Below are 25,173 nucleotides of genomic sequence, written 5' to 3' on the forward strand. Positions count from 1 at the left end.
AGGTCCAAGAGACAGGGTGGCTGGGGTTGGGGCAAGGGGGGACAGGGAGGGGTCTGGAGAGAAAGCCTGGGGGAGGGGGGCGGGAAGACTAGGGGTGGGGCTGCCCCCCTGCTGAGCCTGCTCATTCCCGGTGTGGGTACCGCCCCACCTGCAGGGGGAGCCCCAGGGTGGGGGTGGTGGTGGAGGGGGCGGCCCAGAACTTCCAGGGTCAAGCCCTGCCCCGTGGCAGGGCCTAAATGCCCTCTGAAGTGGACAAGGCCAGAGGTCCCGCCCCTTCCAGGACTGACTGCCATGCCCACAGGCTGGCAGAGGAGCTCCTGCCCCTATTTAGAGCTCTGCCCAGCCCTAGTCCAAGGGGAGGGGGCTCTGAAGGCGGGAAGTCCCCGCAGCAGCAGTTTGGGGGTGTGGGAGAGGAGGCTGGGGGCACCAGTGCCCCCTCCCTCCCCAGGGCTGAGGCCTCTGCGGCCCAGGGGCAGGGCTGGGGGTGCACAGGCGTCCGGTCCGTTCTGGGCTCGCTCCCTGGCCGGCTTCCCCCTTAGAAACTCACCAACGTATAAACCATACTGTGGGAAGACGAGGCAGTGAGCCAAGTCGCGAGCATGCCCACTACTGGCCACCCACCCTGTCGCGCCCTAGGTTGCCCTCAGTCATCAAGGGCAAAGGGCAGGAACTTGGGGCCCAGCCATTCCTGGGATTGGAGGGATGGTGCCTGGAGCATCCCTTCCCTGACTTCTGACTGCCATGGGCAGGACCTCACCTGTACAGGTAATAGAAGAAGGAGAGCAGGTAGAAGGCGAGTTTGCACCAGGACTCCTTCTGGCAGTAGTTGAGGATGTCAGCATTCATGATGGAGACCGCGTCATACATGACCTCAGAGCCATCCGCAGGACGGTGGAAGTACCTGGGGGGAGAGAGGGGCCTGAGTGCCCACCCTCAAGGCTCCCACCCACATCCTGCCCCGCTCTCCCATCTCACCCTCCCGAAGGCAGCTGCTACCCTCACCTCCAGAGGTGGTAGAAGAGGAGGGGGATGTTGAGGCCCAGGGTCACCCACTCTGCTGCACACAGAAACATCAGACAGAAGAGGCCGTGGATGGAGTATTCTGGGACCACCAGCTGGGGAGTGAGGGTGAGAGGTCAGCGGCCAGGTGCTAGGACAGATCCAAGCTTCAAGGGCACTTGGGAGGTGCCCACCCACCATCACCTCTGGGGACTGAAAGGGCTTCTAGCCTCCCACTCCCTCCCACGTGGCAGAGCAGATCAAACAGGCCGCAGAGGGGGAAGGCCCGGCTCTGGGTTACAGTGGCGCTGAGCTCGGCTAGGAGCCTCCTGCCCCTAGCCCTGACACTGACCTTCCTCAGGAGGCAGCAGATGCGTTCGATGTTTTTTAAACGCTCGCGCTGTAGGGAGAGGAAAAGACCGCAATGGTGGAGGTGAAGGAGCGGGCACTGGGGGCGCCCCGCCCCCCTCCCACGCCCCCCCCCTCCCTGCACGTGGCCGCCAGGGGGCGCCAGAGCAGACTCTGCGGCGTTTCCGGCGGCGCGGCAGGAAAGCAGCCGCGCCGTCCCCATAGCGACCGTCACCATGGAGGGATCTTCACCCGCGTCTCCATGGCAACGGCCCAGAGCCTGGCAACGGCTGCCCCGCCAGGAGGAACCCGAGCCCTGAGCCCGAGCCAGGTGTTTGCTGGGGGCTGGGACAAGGCAGAGGAAGGGGCACGGCCACCGTCCCCTCTACCTCCGTCTTCCTGTCCTCCCGCCGTCCTCCACCCGCGACATATGGCAAGACAGACGGACGGACACACCTCGGCACAACACATGTATCACTTACTGCCCGCGCTGGGTTCCCCTGGTCGATGGGGTTCTTGAAGTCGGTCCGCAGCTCGTCAAAGGCTATGATCTGGGGGAGGGGCGTGTGCCCGTCAGGGTTGGGGCAGCAGCTTATGGCCCCCCACGCATTCTTCTGTGGCATAAGATTCACACATGGGGATCGGACGAGATGGGACGTGCTGCAAAGGTGGAGAAACTGAGGCCCAGAGAGGGGTGGAGCCTGGCCCAAGGTCACACAACAATTTGGAATGGAACTCTAGTGTGCTGATGCCCAGTTCAGGACATGTCCACTACACCTCCATCCAAAACATCCCAAGGGATAGTGTGTTCTCCGCTGGGCCCCGTGCTGAACACTAGGGTCCCAGAGGCCTGGGACACAGCCCCTGCCCGGGAGGAACCCCAGACTTGGGAGAAAAACTGTGAACTACATCCAGGGTGATCAGGGCTGTGGAGTGCAGGAAGAACCTGGGGTGGGTGCCTGATTCAGCGTGGCGTGGGGATGGGGAGTTCAGGCTGGACTCTTGAGTAGGAGTTTGATGAACAAATGCGGGAAAGGCAGTCTGAACAGCAGGAACAGCAGGTACCAAGGCAGAGGGTTGAAAGAACAAGGAACATTCAGGAAGCTTGCAGGTTCTATATGACTAAAGTGAAAGTGTGAGGCGAGCAGGAAGAAAGACGGGAATGGTGAAAGATGGGCTGGAGAGGTCAGCAGCGCCAGACGTGGGTGCCTTGTGAGGCCGGACCAGATGTTTGGACTTCAACACAGAAGTAAAGGGGAGCCATCGAGGGGTATAAAGCAGCAAAGCAGGGTGGTTAGGTTGATGTTTTAGGATTGACCGAACAGGAAGTACAAACTGGCTAACGGTCCCAGCCAAGACATACACGATGCTTCCTCCATGCCAACAGGCTTTATGTTTGTTAACTCATTTGATGCTTACAACAACCTGATGACGTAGGTGCTGGTATTATCACTTCCATTTTGCAGATGAGGAAACTGAGATAGATTAAATGACTTGTCCAAGGCCACATAGCCAGTTAGTGGCAAGCCAGGTTTCTAAACCCGTTAGATTCCAGAGTTAAAATTTTAACCACTTTACTACACTCAGGCCAGACCAGTCAGGGGACTATTGGGAGTGTTGCGGCTGGGGCTTGCGGTGGGGAGGTGTGGTGATCTGAGTGGAGAGAGGGACAGTGGGGATGGAGAGGTGGGGATGGATTCCAGAGCTATTTAGAAGCCAGAATCCAGAGGGCTTGAATGGCAGTGAAGTGGAGGCAAAGGGACCCAAGGTGACTTTGGGTGTTGGGGCATCTGGTGGACGGCACTGTCCTCACTAGGATGGGAAACTCTTGGGGGGAGCAGGTGTTTGACAGGATGATGGGACAGACCTGGGGGGAGCTGGCATGGGAGAAAGGCTGGCAGAGGAGCCTTCTGGAGTCCCCTCCCCTGAGCACCAGCCCTAGGATGAAGCAGCGGGCCCACCCCCCAAGCATCCCGGACCCCTTAAGGCTCGAAAGGAGAGAACACGGGCTTCCTGGAGGGAGCTGGGGCCATCTGGAGCAGCCCCACCAACTCCCCATTGACTCTGTCAGGCACAGCAACAGGGTCCAGCAGGGAGCGGAAGGGTGCCGTCTGTCTGCCCCAGAGCTGGCACCACCAGCAGGCGGCGAGTGTTGCACCTCCCACCCCCCAGGCTGCCTGGCGCTGACTCAGCCCCCTGGAACAAACAATCCCCCACGGTGACAGCAGACACGCGTCACTCCCCACCAGGGTTGCCTAGCGACCAGTGGGGCCTGGTGGGATCTGGGGTCCTGCCCTGTAAGGTTCTATCTAATTCTTACCAATTTGGATTGAGGACCACACCTCCTCTCCCCACCTGCACACCCCTTGGCAAGCCTTGCTCGGGGCTTATATACACTCTGCTGTACATACAACAAGCCCACTTTACCGATGAGGAAACAGACTCAGGACAAGAGACTTGCTATGATCGCCCAGCTAAACAGCTGAGCGAACACAGTGCCTGACACGTAGTCGGTACTCAATGAGTATTTTTGGGGAGCACTTGGGCCCTCTCTCCCAGCCTGGGAGCCCCAGAAGGGCGAAGCCTGAGTCTTATTCATCCTTGTCACTCCCAAAGCCGACCAGAGCCTGGTTCTCAGGAGCATCGACAAGTGTGTTGGATGGAGGTCTGCTCTGAGCATCCCCTGAGGACAGGGACCCCCATAGAGGCTGTTGGAGGCCTCTGGGTGGGGAGGAGCCCAAAAAGGGGCTTCTTGAATTCCAGGAGCCTTCCTCCCAGGAGCTGGTTAGCTCTGTGTGCCCAGCCTGTGACTCTCAATTCCTTCCAGTCCTCAGGACTCCAGCCCTCCTGCCACCACCCCACAGGATTTTCCAAGGCCCTGGGATGAGATAGAAGGCTCAGAGAGACGAAGATGGACCTAGGGGAGATGGAGGAAGGGAAATAGAAATAGAGAAGGGGGCAGAGAAAAGAAAAAGCAACTGAGAGACCCAAAGAGAGAGAGGGCTGCAGATGGGGGGTGTGTGTCTGAAGGTGTCTATGGGGGCTCACTCCTGACACAGAAGGGGCGCAGTCAGAGTCCATGGAATCCTGATGTAAAAGAGACAGACAGCAAGGGGACAGCAGGGGAGGATGAAGGGAGAGACTGATCAAGGGCCAGGGAGGACCACGGAGCAGGCAGGCAGCAGGTCCCAGGAAAAGAAAGGAGTGATGAAGTGGGGAGACCAAGAAAGAAGCAGGTGAGGCAATGGGGAGGAAGAGGAAGGAAGCGGGTACAAAGAGACCGATGGGGGATAACGCGATGATCAGGGAGGTGTGTGCTGGACGTACAAGCAGAGGATGATGAGCTGAGCGGGCCAGGGCCAAGATGCACAGGCCGTGTGGAGGGGATAGGGTGGTGGCTGAAACCTCAGGGTACATAGGAGAAGAAAGGGCAGTAAAGGGAGTGGGGAGCAAGGGTCCCAAAAAATAAGCTGGAGGCTGATTGATAGTTCTGTAGTGAGTGGAAGGGAGACAGGCAGGGGACCACTGAGAAGGCCCCAGACAGTGGGGGAGAGGGACTCTCTCTAAAGGGAGGCAATCAGGATAAGGGATGAGAAATGGACGTTTTGAAGAACCAGGTGTGAGGCAAGGCTGGAGAGAGAGACAGACCAAAGGAAACAGGAGACAAAGAGGAAAGTGGGGGCAGGAAGAGGAGGAAAGCTGGAAAGTGGGGAGGAAACCTAGTAGGGGGAAGCCCGAACAGGAGGGGGTAGGGAAACCCAAGGTGAGCTGGTGGTCGGCGTTAGGTCTCTGGGGCTGCTTAGAGCCAATCACTGCTGGGTCAGGGAGTGGGGGTGGGGGGCGGGAATGGAAAGGGTTAATGGGCTCTGCGATCTGTGGGTCCTGTAAACAGATGCAGTTGCCATAGCAACTGGCTCCATCACTCTGGCTGGAAAAACCCACAAAGGGGGTGGGGAGAGTAGACAGACAAACTGCCCGACGGACAAACGGGGGCGACTAGATGGCGGGGGTTGGGGGGTGGGGAAATAGGAGGGAAAGGAACAAGAATCCCAGAATTCCGCCCCACACCCCAAGGCTGCCATGGGGCAGGGGAGGGGGGTCAGAGACCGACTGACATACCCACAGATAGTCGGGGGCGGCGGAGAAAGGGGGGGGGGCCCGGGAAGGAAGCCGATGATGGGGGGTGTTTATGGGGCGAACAGTAGCCGACTGATGGGGGATAGCGGAGAGGAGGCTCCAAGTTTCTCCGGGCCGTGAGACCATCCGTCCGTCCCCCTCCTGCTCCCAGCGGCCCCTGCCCCCACTCCGACCCCAGCCCCAGCCCCAGCCCGGCCTTACGTGCCAGATGACAAAGAAGATGAGAGAGGCGCACAGCACCAGGGTGAGCATGTAGCAGAACGCGGCGAAGGTGAACGCCATGGCCCCCGCGCCGGGCGGCGGCCCGGGGGGCGCCAGCGCGGGTCCCGGGCGCAAGGGGACGCCCCCCCGGCCCGCGCTTAGGGCCGGCCGGGCATGGCCCGCAGGGCTCGGGCGCGGGCTCGGGGGACGCGGGCGGCGCGGCCGGGATCGGGGCCGCGGGGCCGTGGGGCGCGGGCCGGTGGGCTCGGGGGGCGCGTCCGCTGCCGGCTGCCCGGGCCCCAATCGCTCATCCTGCGATCCCTCGCCCGCGGCTCCCTCGCTCTCCAGCCCGCGAAGCCGGCGGGGCGGAGCCGGGGGCGGGGCCGCCGTGCGAGCAGCCTCGGGCGGGCGGGGCTGGGTCTCTGTGCGCCCCTCCGCCAGCGCGGCCCGGGCGCCACCCCCGCCCCAACCTCAGGGACACGTAAGCATGGACGCACATCCCTGGCATAACCCCCCCCCCCCCCCCCGTCACACAACGAGCCCACCACTGCCACACTCGGCCCACTCGGACGGGTGCCCGCACCTCTGCCCTCATTCGCCGGCCACGGAGGTCGGACCGAGGTCTTAAGTGCAAAGCACTTGTCACCGTCCGAGGGGTCAGAGACACCTGGCTTGAACCCAGAGAAAGTAGGGAGAGGGGGCTGAGCCAGGGGGCTGAAGGGGACGCAAGCCAGACACAGCGGGGCACAAGGTCTGCGGCCCAACTCCCCATCCCGGACCCGCCTGTGTGGGTGTTGGCGGCGGCGGCGGCTCACCAGGTGCTCACTGACGGCCGCCAGCCGCCCTCCCGGCCGGCCGGCCGGAACCGTGCTGGGCCCGTGGGGACAGACTATAGAAGCACAAGCAGGCAGCTCTCCTGGCTTCAGGAAATGGGTCAAGGCCTTTCAACAGCAACCCTAGGACACACAGCCCAAGCCAGGACCCCCTGTGCAGCCCACCAAGACCAGGGCTCCAGTTCCTTCCCTGCCACCCAAAGGCAGCTCCCACCACAGACCACACTCAGCCACCACAACTTCCTTGCAAAAACCCTCGGCTCACCCGAGGGCCAGTGGAAATTTATTTATTTATTTTTTGTCCTTTCCGTCTTTCCCCAAGTGGCTTTTCCTTGCAAAATGCCTGACATGACACCAGAGGGGAACCTGGGAGTGGGGAGGGCACCCCAAGGGGCAGCCCAGGGACTTAAATACAAGCTGGAGGGGAGGGCACAGGTGGGACAGGCAAGAGACAGCACAAGGGACATGGCTTCTCAGGTAGAGATCAAAGGTTTGTTTTTCTGCAGGAAGAAGCTGTGTCAGAGGCAGGGGGCTAGCATCCTGGGCGGGAGGGAGTTAAGTGGAGAGGCCCCCCCCACCCTGGGTTGCACCCACATTCCCAGAGAAGTAGCGACAGGGGATGAGGATCCGCCCTCATAGGCTCCAAGGGACGGAAGGGGGAGAATAAGCCAGATGTGCTGCCTCAGGGAAAGGGAGGAGGTGCTGGCAGAGTGAGGGTTAAGGCTGGTGCCCAGCCTCTGGCACGGTGGGCCTTCCGCCTCCGCCTGCCTTGGGGACAAAGGGGCACGGTGGGCAGGCAGCACACGGGCCTGGCTCTGGCAGGGCAGGGAGTGGCAGGAGCAGGCTCCCTCTGGGCTCAAGACACAGGCCCAGCGCGGCTGCCCACCCACCTGCCCTAGATGTGCTCAGACCCCACCGCAGCTGGACGGCTCGAGCTGTGAGTGTGTGTGTCGGGGGGGAGGCAGGGAGGAGAGGAAAGTGGGCTGCTGGGCCCCTGTGGCCCCATGCCCGTCCTGAGGTCCAGCCCAGGGCCCTGCATTCCAGGGCCCTGGATCCCCTGGTCCCATTCCTGGCCCCAGGTGCTGACTACAGCCAGGGGCAGTAGAGGCCAGGGAGGCCCTCGGCTCCTGGGGAAGGGGGGTGGCGCAGGGGAGGGGAGGAAGAAGAGTAAGGAGAGAAACCCACTGCAGCATACACGGGGGGCAGGGGGAGGGAGACAGACAGAGGAGAGCCCTCATCCCAAAGGTGTGTGGTGGGGTATCTTTTAAAGTCACCCAGAGGCAGCAGCAGAGCAAGCCCGCACCCTCACCCCAGCCAAAGGTCCTGGGTGTCCTCTCTTGGGGGCCCTGACAGAACCGGGGCGCAGGGCGGCAGGCAGACAGGCCAGAGGGAGATGGGGAGCCCAGGACACCCCAAAGCCACAGATTCAAATGCCCCGGGAGAGGGAAGTACCTCCTGCCCCCTCCAGGGGCATCATCTGGAGAAGGTGCCACCTCCGGTCCCACCCCACGAGCCCCTCCTAGCAACAGCCGCCACCAGCCTGCTTCACAGGGGTGCTGTCAATCTTGAGGTTGGGCCGCTCACCCCCTGACGCTGCCCCAGGCCCCATCCGCTTTTTGATCTCAGCAGCCATGGTCATGAACGCCTGCTCGACATTGGTAGCATTCTTGGCACTCGTCTCCAGGAAGGGGATGCCCAGAGAATCTGCAAACTCCTGATAAGGGGAGAGGAGAAAAGAGAAGGGGAGAGGAGGTGAGGGGCAGCAGGCCCCAGCCCACCCGGGCGGCCTGGCCCAGGCCTGCTCACCTTGGCTGTGGTGTTATCCACCACCTTCTTGGTGGTGAGGTCGCTCTTGTTGCCCACCAGGAGCTTATTGACATTCTCGCTGGCATAGCGGTCGATCTCCTGTAGCCACTGCTTCACGTTGGCATAGGATTCCTAGAGGGACCAGATCAAAAGTTACTTTGCTCCCACCTCCCGCCCCTACGCCAGCCCTGGAGAACAGGGGTTTTCAGGGGAAGATGGCTGTCCTGGGCTCCTGAGAAAGGCAGGCGCCCTGGGCTCAGGGACCCAGAGGAAGCTCCTCCAGGCTTAGCGCTCCTTCCTGCGCTCCTCTGTCTGAGACCCCAAGAGCCAGGCCCAGCAGAGCCCCGGCTGTCTACCAACAGCCCCGACACCTCAGCAGCTTAGACCAAGGGCCAGCCAGCTCTGCTTCCTGCAGCTGCTCGTGTTTACCCGAGACACAGAAAAGGCCTAACCACGTGGAGGGAGCAAATGGCATCAGGAGAGAGGCCAGAGGAAAGACAGAAACAAAGGATATCAGGTTAGCAAGAATTACAAAGTCCCCACAGTGGCCTTAAAATCCCTTTAAGGTTTGAAACCTTGGAGCCCAGTGGTAGGTGGAGGATCCTCACAGAGGAGACCCTGGCCTACGGGGGAGACAGGTATCCTGGGAACAGGGCCTGACATTTGTCCTACTTCTGGCACTGACAGCCTCCGTGCTCGGCCTGGCTCTCCCGGCAGCCTGCTGCACCCCACCCCCCGACGCCTGGCACGCCGACAAAGGACAGAACTTTCAGGAATATGCTTGAGCTAGAGCCGCTTTCCCTTCTTAGGAGCCAGAGGTCTGCCGATATCACACTGGGTTCAAACGTACACCTCCTGCCATGTCCCAGGCGGGGCCCTGTGCTGGGCACTGGGTTCAAATAATGGAATCATGCCTGGGCCCTGCCCTAAAGCACTCAGAGGACAATGGAGGACTAGACTAGGGCACACACAACGGCAAGACAGGGCGACCAAGCGCTGCAGGGATAGAAGGCAGGAGCAGGTGGAGCTCCAGGATCATCTCTGCCTGGGGAGATGACAGCCGACCTACACCTGCAGGGACGAACTACCCCCGTGTGGGTGCCAGTGGAGGGACGGGGCAAGATGCAAGGGGAGAAGCAGACATATGCCGGGTCACGGGATGGGATGGGATGGGCGTGCTGTCTTTGGTGAGGGGGAAAAGCTAAAAGCGGCTGGGACACAGTCCCTGAGCAGGGAAGGAAAGGAAAAGGAAGCAGGCCCAAGCAGGGAGGGTCTTAGCCTGGCCAAATCTTAGACAACCAGGAGCCAGTAGAGGTTTTCTTAGGAAGGAAGCAGCAAGAGCACACCTGTGTTCTGGGAAGATAGTCCTGGCAGGAGTGCAGAGGCCAGATCAGACCGGCAAGGAGACGGAGACCAACTGGGAGATGGTTGGCATAATCCAGGGAAGAGAAGATGTGCCCTGAGCCAGGGAATGAGGCAGGCAAGAGCACAGGATTTAGAGTCAGACCACCCTGGGTTAAGCCCCACCTCTGCCACTTATTGTATGATCCTAGGTATGTCACTTGGCTTCTCTGAACCTCAGTTTCCTCACTTCTATAAAACAGTACCTCCTGGTGGGGCTGTTGTGAGCATGGGATAATGAATGCAGGCTTGTCTCATAACAAGTGCTTAATTAGCAAGAGCTGCCATTATCCTCATCACTGCTATTATTACAAGGGAACGGATCTGGGAGAGATGATGGGGGAGAACAGAGGGGCCCAGGGACTGACAGGATGGGGGAGGGAAGAGTTTTCTGGTCAGGCCAACAGGGACTCTGTTATAAAGATGAGGATGCAGAAGCCAGTTCAAGAAGAGACGGGGAGACCAGCACCAGACAAGCTGAGTTCTGCAGATGGTCTGGAGCTCTACAGATGGCCTGAAGGCGGTCTAGAGGCAGGAAAGGATGTGCTGGGAAGCAAAGAACCCTGGGTTCAAAACACAGGCTTTGCCTTTCCTGACTGTGAAGCCAAGTGCAGGGAACTCAACATACATCTAAGCGTGTTTCCTCATCTGGAAAAGAGGGATGCCACCACTGAGTTCACCGGGTGCTGCTGTGAACACGGGAATTAACACAGACATAAAGTGCCAGCAGAACGCAGGACTCAAGAGGAGATCCACAGTGACAGCTCTTTACTTGTAGAAATCACAGAACAAGAAGCCAAACCACAAGGTGGCCAGAACTGTGCAGGGAGTCAGGAGGCAGCTTGGGGCAATCAAGAGGCACTGAATCTGGGGCCGTAGCGGGGCAGGATACGACGGACCAGTGAGAAGTCACTGAAAAGAGAATCTGCTGCAGCAGGAGGTGGCAGAGCTTGACACAGTAACTTTTTTAAAGAGAGGGAAGAGAACAGAGTTAAAAGCCATGAGAGATCAATCATGGCAAAAACTGAAATGAAGTCACAAGTTTTGGCAGTTAGAGGTCCTTGGTGACCTCTGAGTGGAGCAAAGTTCACCCACAGCTTGTTGTCCAGGAGGCAGCATGAGTCCCTGGTGAGCTGAAGAGCCCAGCTGCCCCTCAGAGCAGGGACTCCTCCTGGCCTGGGGCTGATACAAGTATCTCCACGTCTCCAGGGCCTGACCCCCATGAAGCAACGAAGTTTAAAGAAAACAAAGCGGGTAGAATCAGTAGGCCTGGGCTTTCTGTCTCTGCCACTTAACTAGCTGCAGGGCCTAAGAAAGTCCTACCACCCCGACCCATTTCTTCATCTGTAAAATGGGAATATAACACACACCTCTTTGGAGTGTTACAAGCATCAAAAGGCTGTGACAGAACCTGTGAACTCTAACGCGTGACAGGACTGTTTCCCGCTGTTAACATCACCACTGATGCCAATGACACAAGACTAACGCTGCCACAGCAGACACAGGGCTCCCAGAACTCTGCTCACACTGGGCCCAGAGTGCAGGGCTCCCTCACTTCCTCGTGTAAGGCCCTCCAATCGCTTCTCCACAGTGTCTTTACCCAGGAGGCCACGGGCCCAGCACAGCAACCAATCAGCTGACTAACCCCCCCACAAAAGACAGGTGCCTGGAAGGTCTAGAATAAGGTGGCAAGTCCGACAGGGAGGTGAGGCCTGGTTCTGCCAAGGCCCTGCAGCGGGGCCTGGGGAGCATCCAGGTCTGCAGCTATTTCCCTCCTTGTGAAATGAGTCCGAGAACAGTCTCCTTTCCGGGCAGCATAAGAAAGAGAGGATGGGAACAATAAAAAGCAGCAAAAGCCAAAGACCTGAGGCTGAGGAGGCCAAGTGGGGGACGGTGAGCCCAGGAGTACCTGGTCGGTGACGTCGTACACCACGATGATGCCGTGAGCCCCCCGGTAGTAGCTGGAAGTGATGGTCCGGAACCGTTCCTGACCAGCTGTGTCCCACTACAAGACAGCAGGAGAGAGGGGCAGGTCAGCCCTGGGCTCCATGCCCAGGGCCCCTCCCCTCCCAAGGGAGATGTCTCTGCACCAGAGATTCTGGGAGGAGCAACACTCACGATCTGAAGTTTGATGGTTTTGCCATCCAGCTCAATGGTTCGGATCTTGAAGTCCACCCCGATGGTGCTGATGTAGCTCTCTGTGTATGTGTCATCCTGAAAGATCAGGGACCAGTGAAATGGCCTGAGTGAACAGGTCTGAGGCCCATCTGGAAAACCTCCCTCCGGTGTCCTGCCCCAGCCGAGCTCCCAACTGCTGAGCCCCAGTTCTCAGCACCCCAACTTGCCAGCCCTATGCGCCTGTTCAGTCAGATATGTTGCTGGCAAGTCCTGCAACTTCATCCTTGGTCTCCCAGGTCTTGCAAAGACTATTCTCTGGGTTGCCCCCCTCTCCCTCCGGCCACCAGCCAGGACCCCAGATGGATGGTAGGGGAAGCTTCTTACTTACAGCAAACCGCAGGAGCAGGCAGGACTTGCCCACGCCCGAGTCACCAATCAAAAGCAGCTTAAATAGGTAGTCACTGGAGAGAAAGGATGGGAAGGTGTGAAGGAAGGCAGGGAGCCCACCCGCCATTATCCTGGAGTCAAACCTATAGCATTCTCCCACACTGTGAGGTGTGCCTTGGATTAGAGTATTAAAGCGCTCACAAGATCCTCCCACAGTCCTGGGATGGGGAGGGTTGGCCACTCCCCATAACACAGCTGGCCCAAAGGGGTGCATCTGAATTCCCACTTTACAGAGAAGGAAACGGAGACACAGAGAGGGACGTGACTTGCCAAGGGTCACATCAGCTAGGTGACAGAGCTGGGTATCCTACCCTGATTCCTGACAGACTCCATGGTTTCGGGTCCAGTAGGGGCTATTTAGGGAAACCCTCCTACACTGCCCAGTGCCATACCTGACTTGGCAGGGGAGACCACAGAAGTGGAAGCCAGGGCCCAGCCTAGAACTTAACTGAATACCCATGTAAAGAGCCCGGTATGAAGCCTCCAGAAAGACATGCTCAACAAGCGGCAATGATAATAGCAATTAAAACGTATCCACTTCCTACTTGTGCCTGGCCTTGTGCTAAGTACTTCAAATGCATCATCTCATTTAAGCCTCACAACAGTCCAATGAAGTGAGTGCCGGTTATTCCCAATTAATGAAGAAACCAGAGGCCAGAGAAGGGAAGCGACTGGCCCTAAGTTACACAGCTGTTAACTTTAATACTGGAAACCAGGTTCAGACTCCAAAGTCTCTGTGAAAGCATGTTGGTTCCCTTCTCTGTTACCCCTTATAATCCAGCTCAGAGCTTCACCCTTCCCCAAGGAAATCTGAGGCCAGGATCTGGAGGAGAAAAGCAAGTGGCAAAAGAGGAAGAAGATAACTGACACTAAGGGAAAACTGTCGATGAGAAGTCGGGGCAGAGATGTGGGCCACCTACCCGTAGGGGGAGTGACCAAGAAGTGAGGAAAGTTTGAGGAACAAAGAATCCCACTGGAAGGTAGAAAGCAAATGCCACATTCATCTAAACTTCTCCGGCAGGGTGACGGCGAAGGGAAGTGGGGTGACGGCGGCGCCAGGGGCTTGCGCAAGGGTGAGGGGAGGGCGGGAGGGGACCAGCCTCTGGGAGCGGCAGGGCATTTTGATCCAGGTAAAGGGCAAAGCGGCAGCCCCGGAGGGGAGAACCTGCGGAAAAGCTACCCAGCGGATTCCGGGAGGGCTGGAGAGCAGAATATACGACCCGACCTAAAGGGCCCGAAACTGGACCGAGACCAGAAACTCTGGGGATGGGCTCCACAATGCCAGGACCGTCGTCAGCACCCAGACCGCTACTCTCAGGCAGCAGGTGGGGAAACTGAGGCCTGGAAAGACCGGGGCTGCGGGGTCACCTGACCGACAAGGCCTGCTAGTGCCGGTGCCTCGGGATCCAAGTGGTGCCCCTCGGGGTCGCAGTCTCCGGGTCCGGGTGCAAGAACTCGGGGCGTCGAGCCGGGGTTCTGGGGCCCCCGGGGGAGGGGCAGAACCCGGATGTGAGGGGGGGGAGGTCAGCGGAAGAGAGACCCGGATGTGGGGGCGCCGCGCTGTCCTGACCCGGGCCGGACAACCCCGGTAAGCGTACAGCCCCGTACTCGGGATCGAGGCTGCGCTGCACGGCGCGGGCGGGGCGCACTCACTATTCGGGGTTCATGGCGGCAGCGGCGGCCCGCTCGGTCGCTCCCAGTCGGCTCTGCTCCGCCTCCCGTTTCAAGATGGTGGCCGCTCCGCCCCAGAGACCCCGCCCGCGACGCGCAGGCGCAAACACTCGGGACTGGGACCTCGCCGCGTGGCTCCTCGGAACTTGTAGTCTCCTTACATTGTGCAACTCACCCCGCCCCCCGCTGCGCAGGCGTAATCCTAGCCCACGCCGCACCATCGCCGCGCGTTGCCTTCTGGAGCTTGTAGTTCCCTCCCTAGAAGTACCTGGGCTTGAGGACCGCGCTCGGGAGCCTGACAGCGTCCCGGCGTTAGATCCTCAATTTAGTGCTGGCGTTGACACGTTTCACGTCTGTCTGACAGAGGCATTCATCCTTACACTCCCCGCAGCGTTGGTAAAAGTTCATTTATCCAGGGTTCTTCGTGTGCTGGCGCTCCTAACTCCCAGCAGAAACCCCAGGAAGGTGTCACCCACATTTTATAGATGAAATTGAGACTCGGTAACTCGCTCAAGGTCAAACAGCTTGGTAAAGGGGCAAAGCTCGATCAAAGCCCGTGGTCTCCAGAATCTCAGAGATGAAGGTTGTTAGAAAAAAATCCTGAATCTGTGGGGCTCCCGAACAATTCCGGGATAGGAGAAGCCTATCTGGGTTGCAGCTGCGCAGGACCAGACGTGAGCGAGACACACACACAAACACACACACACACACACACACTCGCAGCCTCTCCTGTACCCACCCCCAATGTAGAGACGTAGAGACGCCAGGAGCCCTCGGGCTCCGCCCCAAAACAAGCCCAGCTCAGAGTCAAACCGTCTTTATTTCTACAGCAACATTTGAAAATAGAGAGCGACCGCCTCACCTCCCAACTGGGGCAGCCCCTCCTGCCACAGGGGTCCATCACTGCCCCTAGCAAGAAGCTGCAGGTGTGGGAGGAGGCGTGGCAGGATGGCTCTACGGGCGGTGCCCGGGGCGGGGTCAGGCCGAGCCTGGGCAGGCCGGGCGGGAGGAGCAGTGCATAAGACCGGGCTGCAGGGCAGAGCCCGGCGGTGAGAGGACGGACAGGGGGTGGGCTCTCCGTCCTGGGGCACGGGGCAGGGCGCACCATTTAGAGGCCGGGAGGAAAGCGAGAATGCCTAGGGAACCCTTTGGGGAGGCACCGCCCCTGAGATGTGGAGCCTGGGAGATACCACCGCGCGGAATGGGGGTGATTAAGGCCTGGGCGGTACCACTAGAGAAGGGTGGGGTGAGGGGAGGCCGGATAGTACCAAGGACTGAGGGGAGGAGTGCGGCCAATAACTTATTTCTCTATATACAGAAGCAACGGCCGGGGGAGGGCAGGGTGCTGAAGGGACGGCAGGTGCTTAGTGTTCTTGGATTTGGGGTCTGCGGAGGGGGGGCCACTGAGCCTCTCTCTACCTTTGGAGACCCCGGCCAGCCCCTCCGCTGGCCCTGAACCTAGGGAAGAGGGGGCCCTGCTGGAAGGAATAAATAAGGGGTAGAACTGGAGTGGGCAGGCCCAGCCTCCAGGGCTCAGGCTGAGATGACAAGGGAGGAGGTTACCCTGAGATTGAACAGAAAAGACAGGGGTCCTTGGGAGAGACAGGAGGGGCAAGCAGCAGGCCCATGCGCAGGGCTGGGGTGGGGATGGTGCCGGGTGGAGGCTCTGGGGACCAGCTGCCCCTTCAGGATTAGCCCACAAGGGAGCTTCGTCGGGAGAGGTCCATGGAGCTGGAGCTGAGGGTGCGGCTATCAGAGAGACCTGTGCCTCCAGGCTGTGGGCAGAGGGGCAGGTGGCTCAGCCTTGGGCTGCCGCCAGTGCGCGCTTCCCTGGCCCGAAGGGTCCTGACACTCCCACCCACCTCCACAGTTACTGTGCTGCCACTGGCCGCTCACAGGCAGGAGCTGAGTTTCCCTCATTTGTCTCCCCAGGGTCCAGCCCAAAGCCAGGCCTGGGATGGAGACAGGAAGTGTGGCTGGATGAACAGACATGCTTGAGAAGCTCGGCAAGTACACAGGACATGCAGGCCTGGGGCCGGGGCCTCAGCTGCCCAGTGCCGACAACTATCCACCCGTACCTGGACTGGCTCTTCCACACTTTTGTTGAGGAAGTTGAGGGAACTGGCCCGCTTCATCCTGAGGGGAAAGGGCGGTCAGGATTTGCCCACGGTGGAACTGGGGGAGGATGGGGGAAGGGGTCAGCTTGGGGCAGGGGAGGGAGGCTGATGGGAAGGGAGATTGGTGGTGGGTGGAGCTTGAGCGAGACAGGGAGTTCACCCTGGGTCTGAAGTTCAGCTGGGGTTGGTAGGTTGTGGGGTGGGTTCTCGAGAGGCTCACCTGGGTGGACGGCTCACCTGGGGTTTGGGGGCTCCTGGGGGCCACCACCCTGCAGCTTCTTCACCAGCATCTCACTGCTGCGCCTCAGGGCATCTCGGAGCTTCCCGAAGGAGCCACTGCGCCGCAAGGAGCCGCTGCCGTCCTGTGGGGTGGACAGGTTCGTCTCTGTGCCATGCCGGCTACACAGCCTCCTGGCCCAGTCCAGCCCCTACTCACCCCGCTCCACTCGGCTGCAGGCCCTGCCTCCTCGAGGTCAGCCTCAGACCGAGCCCCGGCACCCGCGGGCATGTCTCGGCTGCCACGGCGGTCTCCGCGCCCACCGCTGCCGTCTTTCAGCAGCTCCACCACCTTGGTCTGGCTTGCAGGGTCCAGGCCCTGAGGGGGGGGCGGGCGCATCAGGTGGAGCAACGGGCCCTGACTGGATCACACGCAGGGCCACGCAGGTCCCTGCCCACACCCCTGCTGCCTGTCGCCCTACCTGCTTGCGGCTGCGGCTGGCGCAGTCCTCCAGCGTGTGCGCGGCTTCTAGCTTGCCCTGGCGCCGGTACAGGGCCCCCAAGCTGCGCAACGTGGTGTTGACCGTGGGGCTGCGGACGGGAGAGCGGGACGGGCTCCAACTCCGTGTTCCCCAGGAGCCAGGGCCCATCCTGACACCCAGCCCACGCTGGCCCTGAGGAACTGTCCAGCCGCCCAATATCGAGCCTTTCCTGTGTGTCAGGCCCTGTGCTAGGTCCGCCTGGATTCCCCTGTTTTGGGGAATCACCTGAGGGCCCTAGGTGGGATGTTGCCACCAGGACTAAAGGCTGGGAAGCCCAGGAGTGAGATAAATCAGGCTGTCCTGGGACAGAAAACCTTCTTGGGACAGGTGGCCTGTGACCTGGGCCTTGAAAGATGAGCTGACAGAGAAGAGGTGTGTGTCCTGGGGCTGAGCAGTATGGAGTGTGGAGCCTGGCCGCGGCCCCCACCCAGGACGCCGCTTCCCAGCTCTCTGCTGTCCCAGCAGTCCCGCCTCACCATCCTCACCTGTCTACTTTACAGGCCTTGTACCAGCTGCCATATTCCCCATAGGGGGTGCTGTCCCGGCGCTTATCCTGGGGGAGAGATAAGCGGAAGGTAGGAGAAGGCCCTCCCCTCTACACACCCCCAGCCTCATCCTCCCTCCACAGACATCTGCCACGGCCCTGCCCCACAGAGCTACCTTGCTCTCCTCCCGTTCCTCTGCGTGCATCCAGATGGGCTTGTTGTTCCCTGTAGGGAGAGGGGGGGCTGTCACCAGCCTCTCATGTGGGCCTCTGCTGGTTGGGCTGGACACATGACTGGGGTCTGGGGGGAGGTCAGGGGTACTCAAGAAGGACCAGGGTTGGGCTTCACTGAATGAATGAATCGACAAGAAACAGACCCAAAACATGACTGACGCTCCTCCGGAACAGAGGTGCCTGTGGCCCAGGCCTGTGCTTGAGGGGCCTGTGACCGGGGGTGGGGGGGGCGCACCCTTACAAACCTCAGGCCCACGGTGCGAGACGATGCGAGGCCTGAATGATGGGCCGGGCCGAGGGGTCCCTGAGCAGGAAGTGACTGACCGTGAAGGACCAGAAGGTGGCTTCCCAGAGTGGGAGACGTCTGGGCTGGGCCCTCACGGTGAGCGTGAGTTGCCCCGTGGGGAAAGGGGAAGAGGCTCTGGGCCGAGGGCATGGGTATGCAAAAGGAGGGCATTGCACGGGTACAACCTCCCAGGGGGCTGTGTGAGTTGGGTGTGTGTGCTCACGTGTGCACACAAGTGGCTGCGGACCAGCCAGACCCTAGGCGTGAGGCCGGCCCGGCTGAGGTATTCGTCCTAGATGCTGACGGCTGAGCGGGCCTGCGAGCTGGGGCACACAGCAGCCATGCTCACCGCTGACAGAGCCGAACTCCTTCTCATGAGCGCGGGTGAGGATCTCCTTGTACAGGGTCTCTGCATCCTGGTACTTGCCCTGTTTCAGGTAGCAGGAGGCCTGGAGGGGCAGGGCCCAGAGGGTGAGCAGGATGCAAGGAGTCAAGCCTTTTCCTCTCCTCCCTCCCCCCCGCTTCCTCCAGCCCCCTCTAGCCCAGGACACCAGGTTGTTCTTGGTCTTGGCCACGTTGGGGTCGTCAGGCCCAAGGCGTGTGGCGTAGATCTCCAGTGCCCGCCGGTAGTAGTATTCCACCTCCTCGGCTTTGCCCTGGTTCTGGCACAGCAGGGCCAGGTTGCTCAGCTGCTTGGCCACGTCTGGATGAAACTTGCCCAGAACCTGGGACAGGAGGGGGAGCCGGTGGCTGGGCTCGGGGCCGGCCTACGTCCCCCGTCTGCCCAGCCCACCTGGCCTGCCCAGCCCTGCCTGCTCCCACCTTCTCCCGGATCTCCAGTGCCCGCTTGCAGAGGGGCTCAGCCTCCTTGTACTTGCCCCGCTTGCCATACAGGACCGCCAGGTTGTTCAGTGTCGCAGCCACCTAGGGGGTGGGAGAATGGAGGCTCCATGACCCGGGACCTGGGAGCTGCAGGGGGAGGGGAAGCCCCACCTCCCACCCAGCCTCACTCACAGCTGGGTGGTCCTTGCCCAGCGTCTTCTCGCGGATGGCCAGGGCATCATTGAGCAGGTGTGCAGCCTCCTTGTACTTGTTTTGGTCCCTGGGGGCAGGTGGGAGATGATGAGGGGTATCCTCCAGCCCAAGGCCCTCCTCCTAGTGGCCCAAGATCCCTGTGGTCACTCTTCCTATACTTACTAATGAGCGAGCATGATGGGGCATGACCCAGAGCATGGGGAGACGTGGTCAGCCCCTGCTCTCTGGCTTGGGGGGCTTTGTGCAGGAAGGGCGCGCAGTGCTGGGGTACAAGCCAGACTCCCCCAGATCCCACCCTCACTGCTCCATGCCCAGTGCACCTTGTCCTCTGTTCCCCAGGGCCTCTGCTCATGGTGTCCTTTCTGCCAAGGAGACCTTCTCCGACCTTCTTGTGCTCTGGGCAAACTCAACTTTCACCAAAGGCCCTCCTCAAGCCTTGGTGCCTGGAGAAGGTGTGCCCCCCGCGTCCTCGTGTGCCTTCCCCTCCCTGGTTATGTCCAAGCCTTTGTCCACCACTAGACTGAGGCATATTCATGTCTGTAGCTCAGGCACCCTGTGGGCTTGGCCCTCTCCAGGGACAAGATCCTTCTTTCTCTGTCACCCAACTGCCTGGTAGAACCCGAGTCCTGGCCCACTGCAGGCACTGAGGATTTGTGACCAGGGCTGGAGCCTTCAGGAAGAATGCTCCCATGGGTGACCGAAGCCGGAGGAGCCCTCACCGATAGACCAGCGCCAGGATGTTCAGCATGGTGGCCACGTCAGGGTGGTCATGGCCTGACGTCTTCTCCAGGTCCTCGAGGGCCTGCTTGCAGAGTGGCACGGCCACCTCATAGCGGCCCTGAGAGGCGTACTGGATCACCAGATTGTGCAGGGTGCGGAGCCGTGCTGGGATTTCATAGCCCCCGTGCTGGGCAGCCACGTCTCCTCCTCCAGGGCTGGGGGCTGCAAAGCCAAGGGCGGGAGGTCAGATGTGCCAAGTGCCTCCTGAGCTGGGCCGGCACATGCCAGCCATACCTTTGACCGACCTCACACGTGGCCCTGGGCAAGTCACCGTTAGCTCTCGGTTTCCCCGTCTGTAGAGTGGGTCTAGTCACCCCACAAGAAGAGTGGGTAGAGTCCCAGCTCCGGTGCTTCAAGCTGTGTGTCCCAGGGCAAGTCGCCTAACCCCCGAGCCTCAGCCTCGTCACGTGCAGAAGAGAGGCTCTGATACAAAGGCCACACGATCAGCAAGGCCAGTACTGGCCCGCGGATCAGCACTGTGCATGCGTCCTCCTTTAACCCTCAGAGGAGGCTCAGAGGGGAAAGAAACTCTACCAGTGGCCACCGCGCAAACGCAGGCAGAGCAGGGCTCGCACCCAGGTCGGACGGCTCCAAAGCTCTGAACTGTGATGCCCGCTCCTCACAGAACTTGGGAGATGAGAAAAGCAACATGTAAAACCTGCCTTTGAAGCTCTAATGCTGGGATGTTATAATCAGAAACGAGGCAGGAGAGAACACAGCAGCCACTCAGACCTTGTTTTCTGTGACCTCTGGGTCCCAAGGACCAGGAGTTCACACAGCCTTCCTTTCCCGCCCCCAGAGCCAGCTGCCCCTCCGCACCTGGGCTCTGCTCCTCCTCACTGGGGAACAGGTCATCCAGAGAGTCTTTGGGGACGTCCCCCTTCTCCTCCTGGGGAGGAAGACGGGATGGGCGTCAGGGAAGCAGGCGGCCCAGGGGTCGGCGGGCTGGGTCGGAGCAGCGTCTGCTCCCTGCCGCCCCTCCCTGCTCCCAGGTGCCCCCGCCCCGCCCAGTGGCCACGGTAGGGCTTACGCTGGCGGACGTGTCCTCGTCCAGCTTGCGGATCTGGCTCATGAACAGCAAGTGCTGCTTTTCCTCCTCGAGCTGGGCCACGGCCTGCTCGCTGCGCTGCAGCTTCTGCTGCGTCCCTGCCAGCTCCTCCCGCAGCCACTGGTTCTCCTGCACCAGGCGCCGTACCTGAGCCCGCAGCTTCTGCTTCTCCGACTCTACGGCCCCCAGGTGGCTCGACAGCGCCAAGATCACCTGCGCAGCCAGCCGGAACAGAGGTCAGAGCCCTGCTGACCCCCAGCCTGGGCCCCAGAGAAGAGCCAGGCCCGGAGGAGCTGCAGGGCTGAGGGCCCTGAAGTTCTCCTCTCGTCCAGGGAGTTTTGCCCCAGTGACCCAAACAGACCAACATAGCCTGAGACCTGAAACCAGGAGGCTTGGGGATTCCTAAGTCCTTCCTTCTGCGGTCAGGACCCAGGCTGGCTGTGCTGGACTCTGAAATAGCCCATCCCCTTTCCTGGGCCTCCAGCTAGTCCTCCACATCGATGGTCCAGTTCCCACCTTGTCGGGGTGCTCGGATCATTAAGAGCACTAGCTGGGGTGCTGCCCTTTCCCCGAGCTGTCCACTCGTTCCCCGTCTCTCCTAGGAGTTGTACTCAAGCCCTGTAGCCAGAGCCACTATACCGCTGCCCCTGGCCCAGGGCTAGCACTTTCCCAAAGACCTTGATAGACGACTGAAGGGCTACCGAAAGACCCCATCCTGACTTCTACCAGAGAGCCAGGGCAGCCCCTGTCCTCCTGCAGCTCCCAGGGAGGGAAGGGGGGTGTGTGTCCTAAACCTCCAGTGTCTGGAAAACCACAGGGGCAGGTAAGGGGATCCAGAGGCCTCAGCCTCAGCCCCCATCCCTCTCTCCAAACTCCATGACTCCTTTCCTGAGCTTCCAGGCTCTTCCCGCCTTGGGGCCTTGCCTAGACTCTACCCTTTCTCCGTCCTTCATGGTCAGGGTCATTTCTGCAGTGAAGCCTCTTATGCCCTCAGCCCCTGGAAAGCATGGCACCTCCCCCACCTCCATGCCATCCTGTTGTCCATCTGTGCCTGTATACACTGGGAGGGGGCCCTGGTGTGTTCACCTCCGCACCTGGCAGTCAGCCGGCCGAGGAGTGAATGCCCGACACATTGCCCTCCCAGAGAGCCAGGCAGTCTGGGACTTTGTACTTTCTAGTTGATTAGCAAACGCCTAAGTGACAGGTGTTTTCACAACCACTAGCTATTTTTAAAAATATCCTAAACAGCCTGTCAGTATTTACGGCAGATGGCACGACCCCTATTCTAAAAACAAGGAAACCAAGGGGATACCACCTGCCCAGGACTCACAGAGCCAGGCAGTGTCTCAGCCAAGATCTGAGTGGGCCAAGACTCTCTGCCCGAGAGTCTAACTCCTTGTACACCCCAGCACCTCCTGGATAGCTCTGTCTGCATGTCATCCTGGCAGCCTCAACTTAAGAGGGCCCAAACAGAACTCCTGACCCATCCAGGCTCTCTCCTCAGTTTCCTCAAACCACAAACCTGGGACTTTCCCTGCCCCTCTCTGTCTCCTTTAGTCCATCCCCAGGCCCTACTGGACCTACTTCCAGAACGTCTAGGACTGACCCCCTTCTTACTACCCTCATGGCCCAACCCACCATTTCTCATTGGAATTCTAGCAGCGGCTTCCTAACACCTGCTACCTCCTTCCACCCTGACCCACAATCATTCATTCTCCACCCCTCAGCCAGAGAGAGTTTTAAAACCTAAGCCAGACTGTGTCCCTTTACTGCTTAAACCCTCCAAAGGCTTCTGATTTCCTGAGAATAAAACCCAAACTAATAAGGCACAGCATGATCTGGTCCCCGCCTTCTCCACAGGCCTTTTCTGTCCCTCTCTTTCCTCACGAAGCTCCAGTTAGACAGGTCTCTCAGTTCTCCCTCCACAACAAGATCTTTTCCACTTCAGGACCTTTATACATGCAACCTCTCACTTTCCTCCCTTCTCTGGTTCATTCCTTTCCTCAGGTCTTGATTTAAATGTCATTTCCTCAGAAGTCTTGCTTGACCAATAGCTAAGGTTGTCACAAGATCTTGTTTTTTTCTTTGGAGAACTTACCATAATATTGAATAAATATATGTGTATTTCTGATTCTCTTCCTATTGGACTAGGGCAGGGATCTCATGTCTTGTTGGACCTGTAGCCCTGGCACCTAACACATTGCCAGGCATATAGTAGGCACTTGATAACTTACCTGTTAACAAATTAATAGAAGAATGAGTGGGGGGATCTTTAAGGATATCCTCTGTTTTTTTAGGCCATGCAGTCTCTGCTACCTAGCAGAGAAGCCAGATGATCAGGCTCTCCTGGGGCCAGGCAATGCCGGGGTCTCCAGAGCCCATTCATTTCTTCAACAGATATTTACTGGGATCCTACCATGAGGCTCCAGGGGACAGATTCTTCCTTCCCTTCTGATTCTGTTACTACATTGCCAGGATTCCTCTGGAAGGCTCCACCCCTCCCATGACCTCCCTCCTCAGCACCCCAGACCAGCCTACCTGGGCCTCCCCCAGCCCCAGTTCGATGGCCTCCAGGGAGCGGCGCAGGAGGACACAGCGCTCCTGTGAGCCGGGCTCTGCCTCACCAGCTTCATGAGCGACGAGGGGAGCGAGAAGGGCACGATGCTCCCCGCGCAGGGTCTCTAGCCCTTGGATAACGGCCTTGGTGCCCAGCACGATCTCATCCTGGCTCAGCTTCTCCTCCCGAGGAAGCACCATCGTGGCCATGGCCGTGCCGCCTGTGAAGGCGAGAGGGCGGGCAGGGGCTGCCGGGCCTGGGGCCACGCCGCCGTCCGCCCCGGATTAGGTAAACACCTAGGGTCCCCGGACGCCTGGGTCCCCGGGGTGCCCCGTCCCCCAGGCAGCAGCCCGCACCGTGCCCGCGCTCGGCCTACAGGGGGCGCGCCCGGCTCGTCTTGGCCCGGGAGACGCAATGCGGTGCGACCGGCGAGGCTGGACCCGGATTCGGCCCAGACCACTGGCTCAGGCCGGCTTAGGCGACCCAGTCTCGGGGCTTCCCTGGAGACTCCCTTAGCCAGAGCAGGGCGCGCCAGAGGATGGACCTACGGGGATCTTGGGGGGTTCACTCCCGTGCGGAGACACCATCCCTCTGGGAGTTCCGGCCCCAGCCCCCCTCGGGCAGCCCCCTTCCCAACAGGCTGGCCGAGCCACAGAGCCCCTCCTCTTGGGCAGCTCGACCCTGGGGAGACCCTTCCCCTAAGGAGCTGAGATCTCGGGTTCTTCGTCCCCCCCTCCCCCCAGGACGCGCCCCATAGGCCAGCACGACATCCTGCGGACCCCTCCCCTGAAAAGGCCGAGCTCCCGCCCCCGGCCACCCAGGACCGCGCCCCCTCCCCGCGGGCTGGCCGGGCCCTCTCACAGGCCGCGCCCAAGACGACCCCTCCCCTAGGCCGACCCAGAGCCCCCCCTCTCCCGGCCCGATCGGCCCGCGTGGACCTGCGTCTCCCGCTCGGGCCCGCCTCCCGCTCCAGCTCCGGCTCCCGCCCCGCTTCACCCCGACCAGCAGCCGTGAGCAGGTCCCACCGCCTCCATCCCGCCGGCCTTCCCAGCAGTCCCTGCGCCGCCTTAAAGGTGAAGCCTGTACCTTGGCGGCGTCGGAGGGGGCTAAACACTCCTCGGCCCGCTGTCTGCCTTAAAGGAGCACGCCGGCTGGGCCCACTCCAGGCAAAAGGAAGGGATCCGGGGGCGTGGCTCTCGGGGATGGGGCGTGGTCATTGAGGCGCCGGGCGTGGGCTTGCCCGAAGCTTAGGTTCATAGCGGCCACCTCCCACTCTCCTGCGGCCTCGGATTCCTCCGCTGTAACCCGCCCCGAGGCCACAGCGGTGTGGACAGCCTGGGGAGGATGTGCACAGCCTGGGGAGGATGTGCACAGCCTGGGGAGGATGTGCACCTGAACTTGCCCTGTACCGCTGCCAGAGAGGGCGGCGGAAGAAACTGGGGCCCAGGGAGAAGGCCCGGCCTCCTCAGAGTCCAGAAAGAGACAGTTGACATTTATTGACATTTATTGAGGTAGTTGCCACTTTCAGAGCGCTTACTGTGTGCGGGGCGCTTGGATGCCTTAAGTGTGATGACACATTTAATGCTTGCAAAGACCGGATAAAGCGGGCACTGCTATTATCCCAACCTCGCGGATCTGACCCCAGGCTCATTTGTCTCTAGAGAGTGGTTATGCCCCACCCAAATCCTTCGGAGCTGTCCTTGTCCCAGTAGGGGATTCTCGGCATCTTAGGGCTGCTTCTTGGGGGGAAGGGACGGAGGCTTCCGGGCGTGAGGGAGAAAAGGATGGCAAGGGGCAGTTGGGCATCGGCCGAAACAGACTCGTGACCCTGTGGGTGAGCACCACCACAGATTCTGTGGGCTGGATGATCAGGACGAGGTGATGATGACGTCATCTCCTCCCAGAGCCCTTCC

At 60.3% G+C, this 25,173-nt stretch overlaps 3 protein-coding genes across 7 annotated transcripts; all 3 read right to left on the reverse strand.

The window, feature by feature from the left end:
• Nucleotides 1-410: 410 nt before the first annotated feature.
• Nucleotides 411-5,781, reverse strand: CNIH2 (cornichon family AMPA receptor auxiliary protein 2). The gene is made up of 6 exons (XM_079929818.1): nucleotides 5,686-5,781; nucleotides 1,830-1,898; nucleotides 1,352-1,399; nucleotides 1,003-1,115; nucleotides 758-901; nucleotides 411-563 (listed from the first exon to the last, which is right to left on the reverse strand). The coding sequence occupies exons 1-6, from the start codon at nucleotides 5,764-5,766 to the stop codon at nucleotides 536-538; spliced, it is 483 nt and encodes a 160-aa protein (XP_079785944.1). The 5' UTR covers nucleotides 5,767-5,781; the 3' UTR covers nucleotides 411-535.
• A 915-nt stretch (nucleotides 5,782-6,696) lies between these two features.
• RAB1B (RAB1B, member RAS oncogene family) lies at nucleotides 6,697-14,067 on the reverse strand. The gene is made up of 6 exons (XM_079929278.1): nucleotides 13,944-14,067; nucleotides 12,232-12,304; nucleotides 11,844-11,939; nucleotides 11,635-11,730; nucleotides 8,325-8,456; nucleotides 6,697-8,232 (listed from the first exon to the last, which is right to left on the reverse strand). Exons 1-6 carry the CDS (start codon nucleotides 13,955-13,957, stop codon nucleotides 8,038-8,040), a joined length of 606 nt encoding a protein of 201 aa, XP_079785404.1. The 5' UTR covers nucleotides 13,958-14,067; the 3' UTR covers nucleotides 6,697-8,037.
• Nucleotides 14,068-14,867: 800 nt separating this feature from the next.
• On the reverse strand, nucleotides 14,868-24,431 carry KLC2 (kinesin light chain 2). 5 transcript variants are annotated; one of them, XR_013829407.1, is made up of 16 exons: nucleotides 24,347-24,431; nucleotides 23,242-23,516; nucleotides 20,686-20,916; nucleotides 20,475-20,544; nucleotides 19,595-19,817; nucleotides 18,855-18,942; nucleotides 18,663-18,764; nucleotides 18,392-18,565; nucleotides 18,190-18,289; nucleotides 17,497-17,546; nucleotides 17,322-17,389; nucleotides 16,777-16,885; nucleotides 16,515-16,673; nucleotides 16,316-16,440; nucleotides 15,824-16,097; nucleotides 14,868-15,736 (listed from the first exon to the last, which is right to left on the reverse strand). XR_013829407.1 is itself a non-coding variant. In XM_079928971.1 (16 exons), the coding sequence occupies exons 2-16, from the start codon at nucleotides 23,467-23,469 to the stop codon at nucleotides 15,653-15,655; spliced, it is 1,869 nt and encodes a 622-aa protein (XP_079785097.1). In that variant the 5' UTR covers nucleotides 23,470-23,516; nucleotides 24,199-24,291; the 3' UTR covers nucleotides 14,869-15,652. The 5 variants fall into 5 exon arrangements, 1 of the variants encoding a protein (XP_079785097.1); XR_013829408.1 differs by lacking the exon at nucleotides 24,347-24,431 and adding an exon at nucleotides 24,199-24,291; XR_013829409.1 differs by lacking the exon at nucleotides 24,347-24,431 and adding an exon at nucleotides 24,203-24,287.
• Nucleotides 24,432-25,173: the final 742 nt, after the last annotated feature.

Source organism: Stenella coeruleoalba (assembly GCF_951394435.1).
Source record: "Stenella coeruleoalba genome assembly, chromosome: 8".
NCBI classification, from domain to species: Eukaryota; Metazoa; Chordata; class Mammalia; order Artiodactyla; family Delphinidae; genus Stenella; species Stenella coeruleoalba.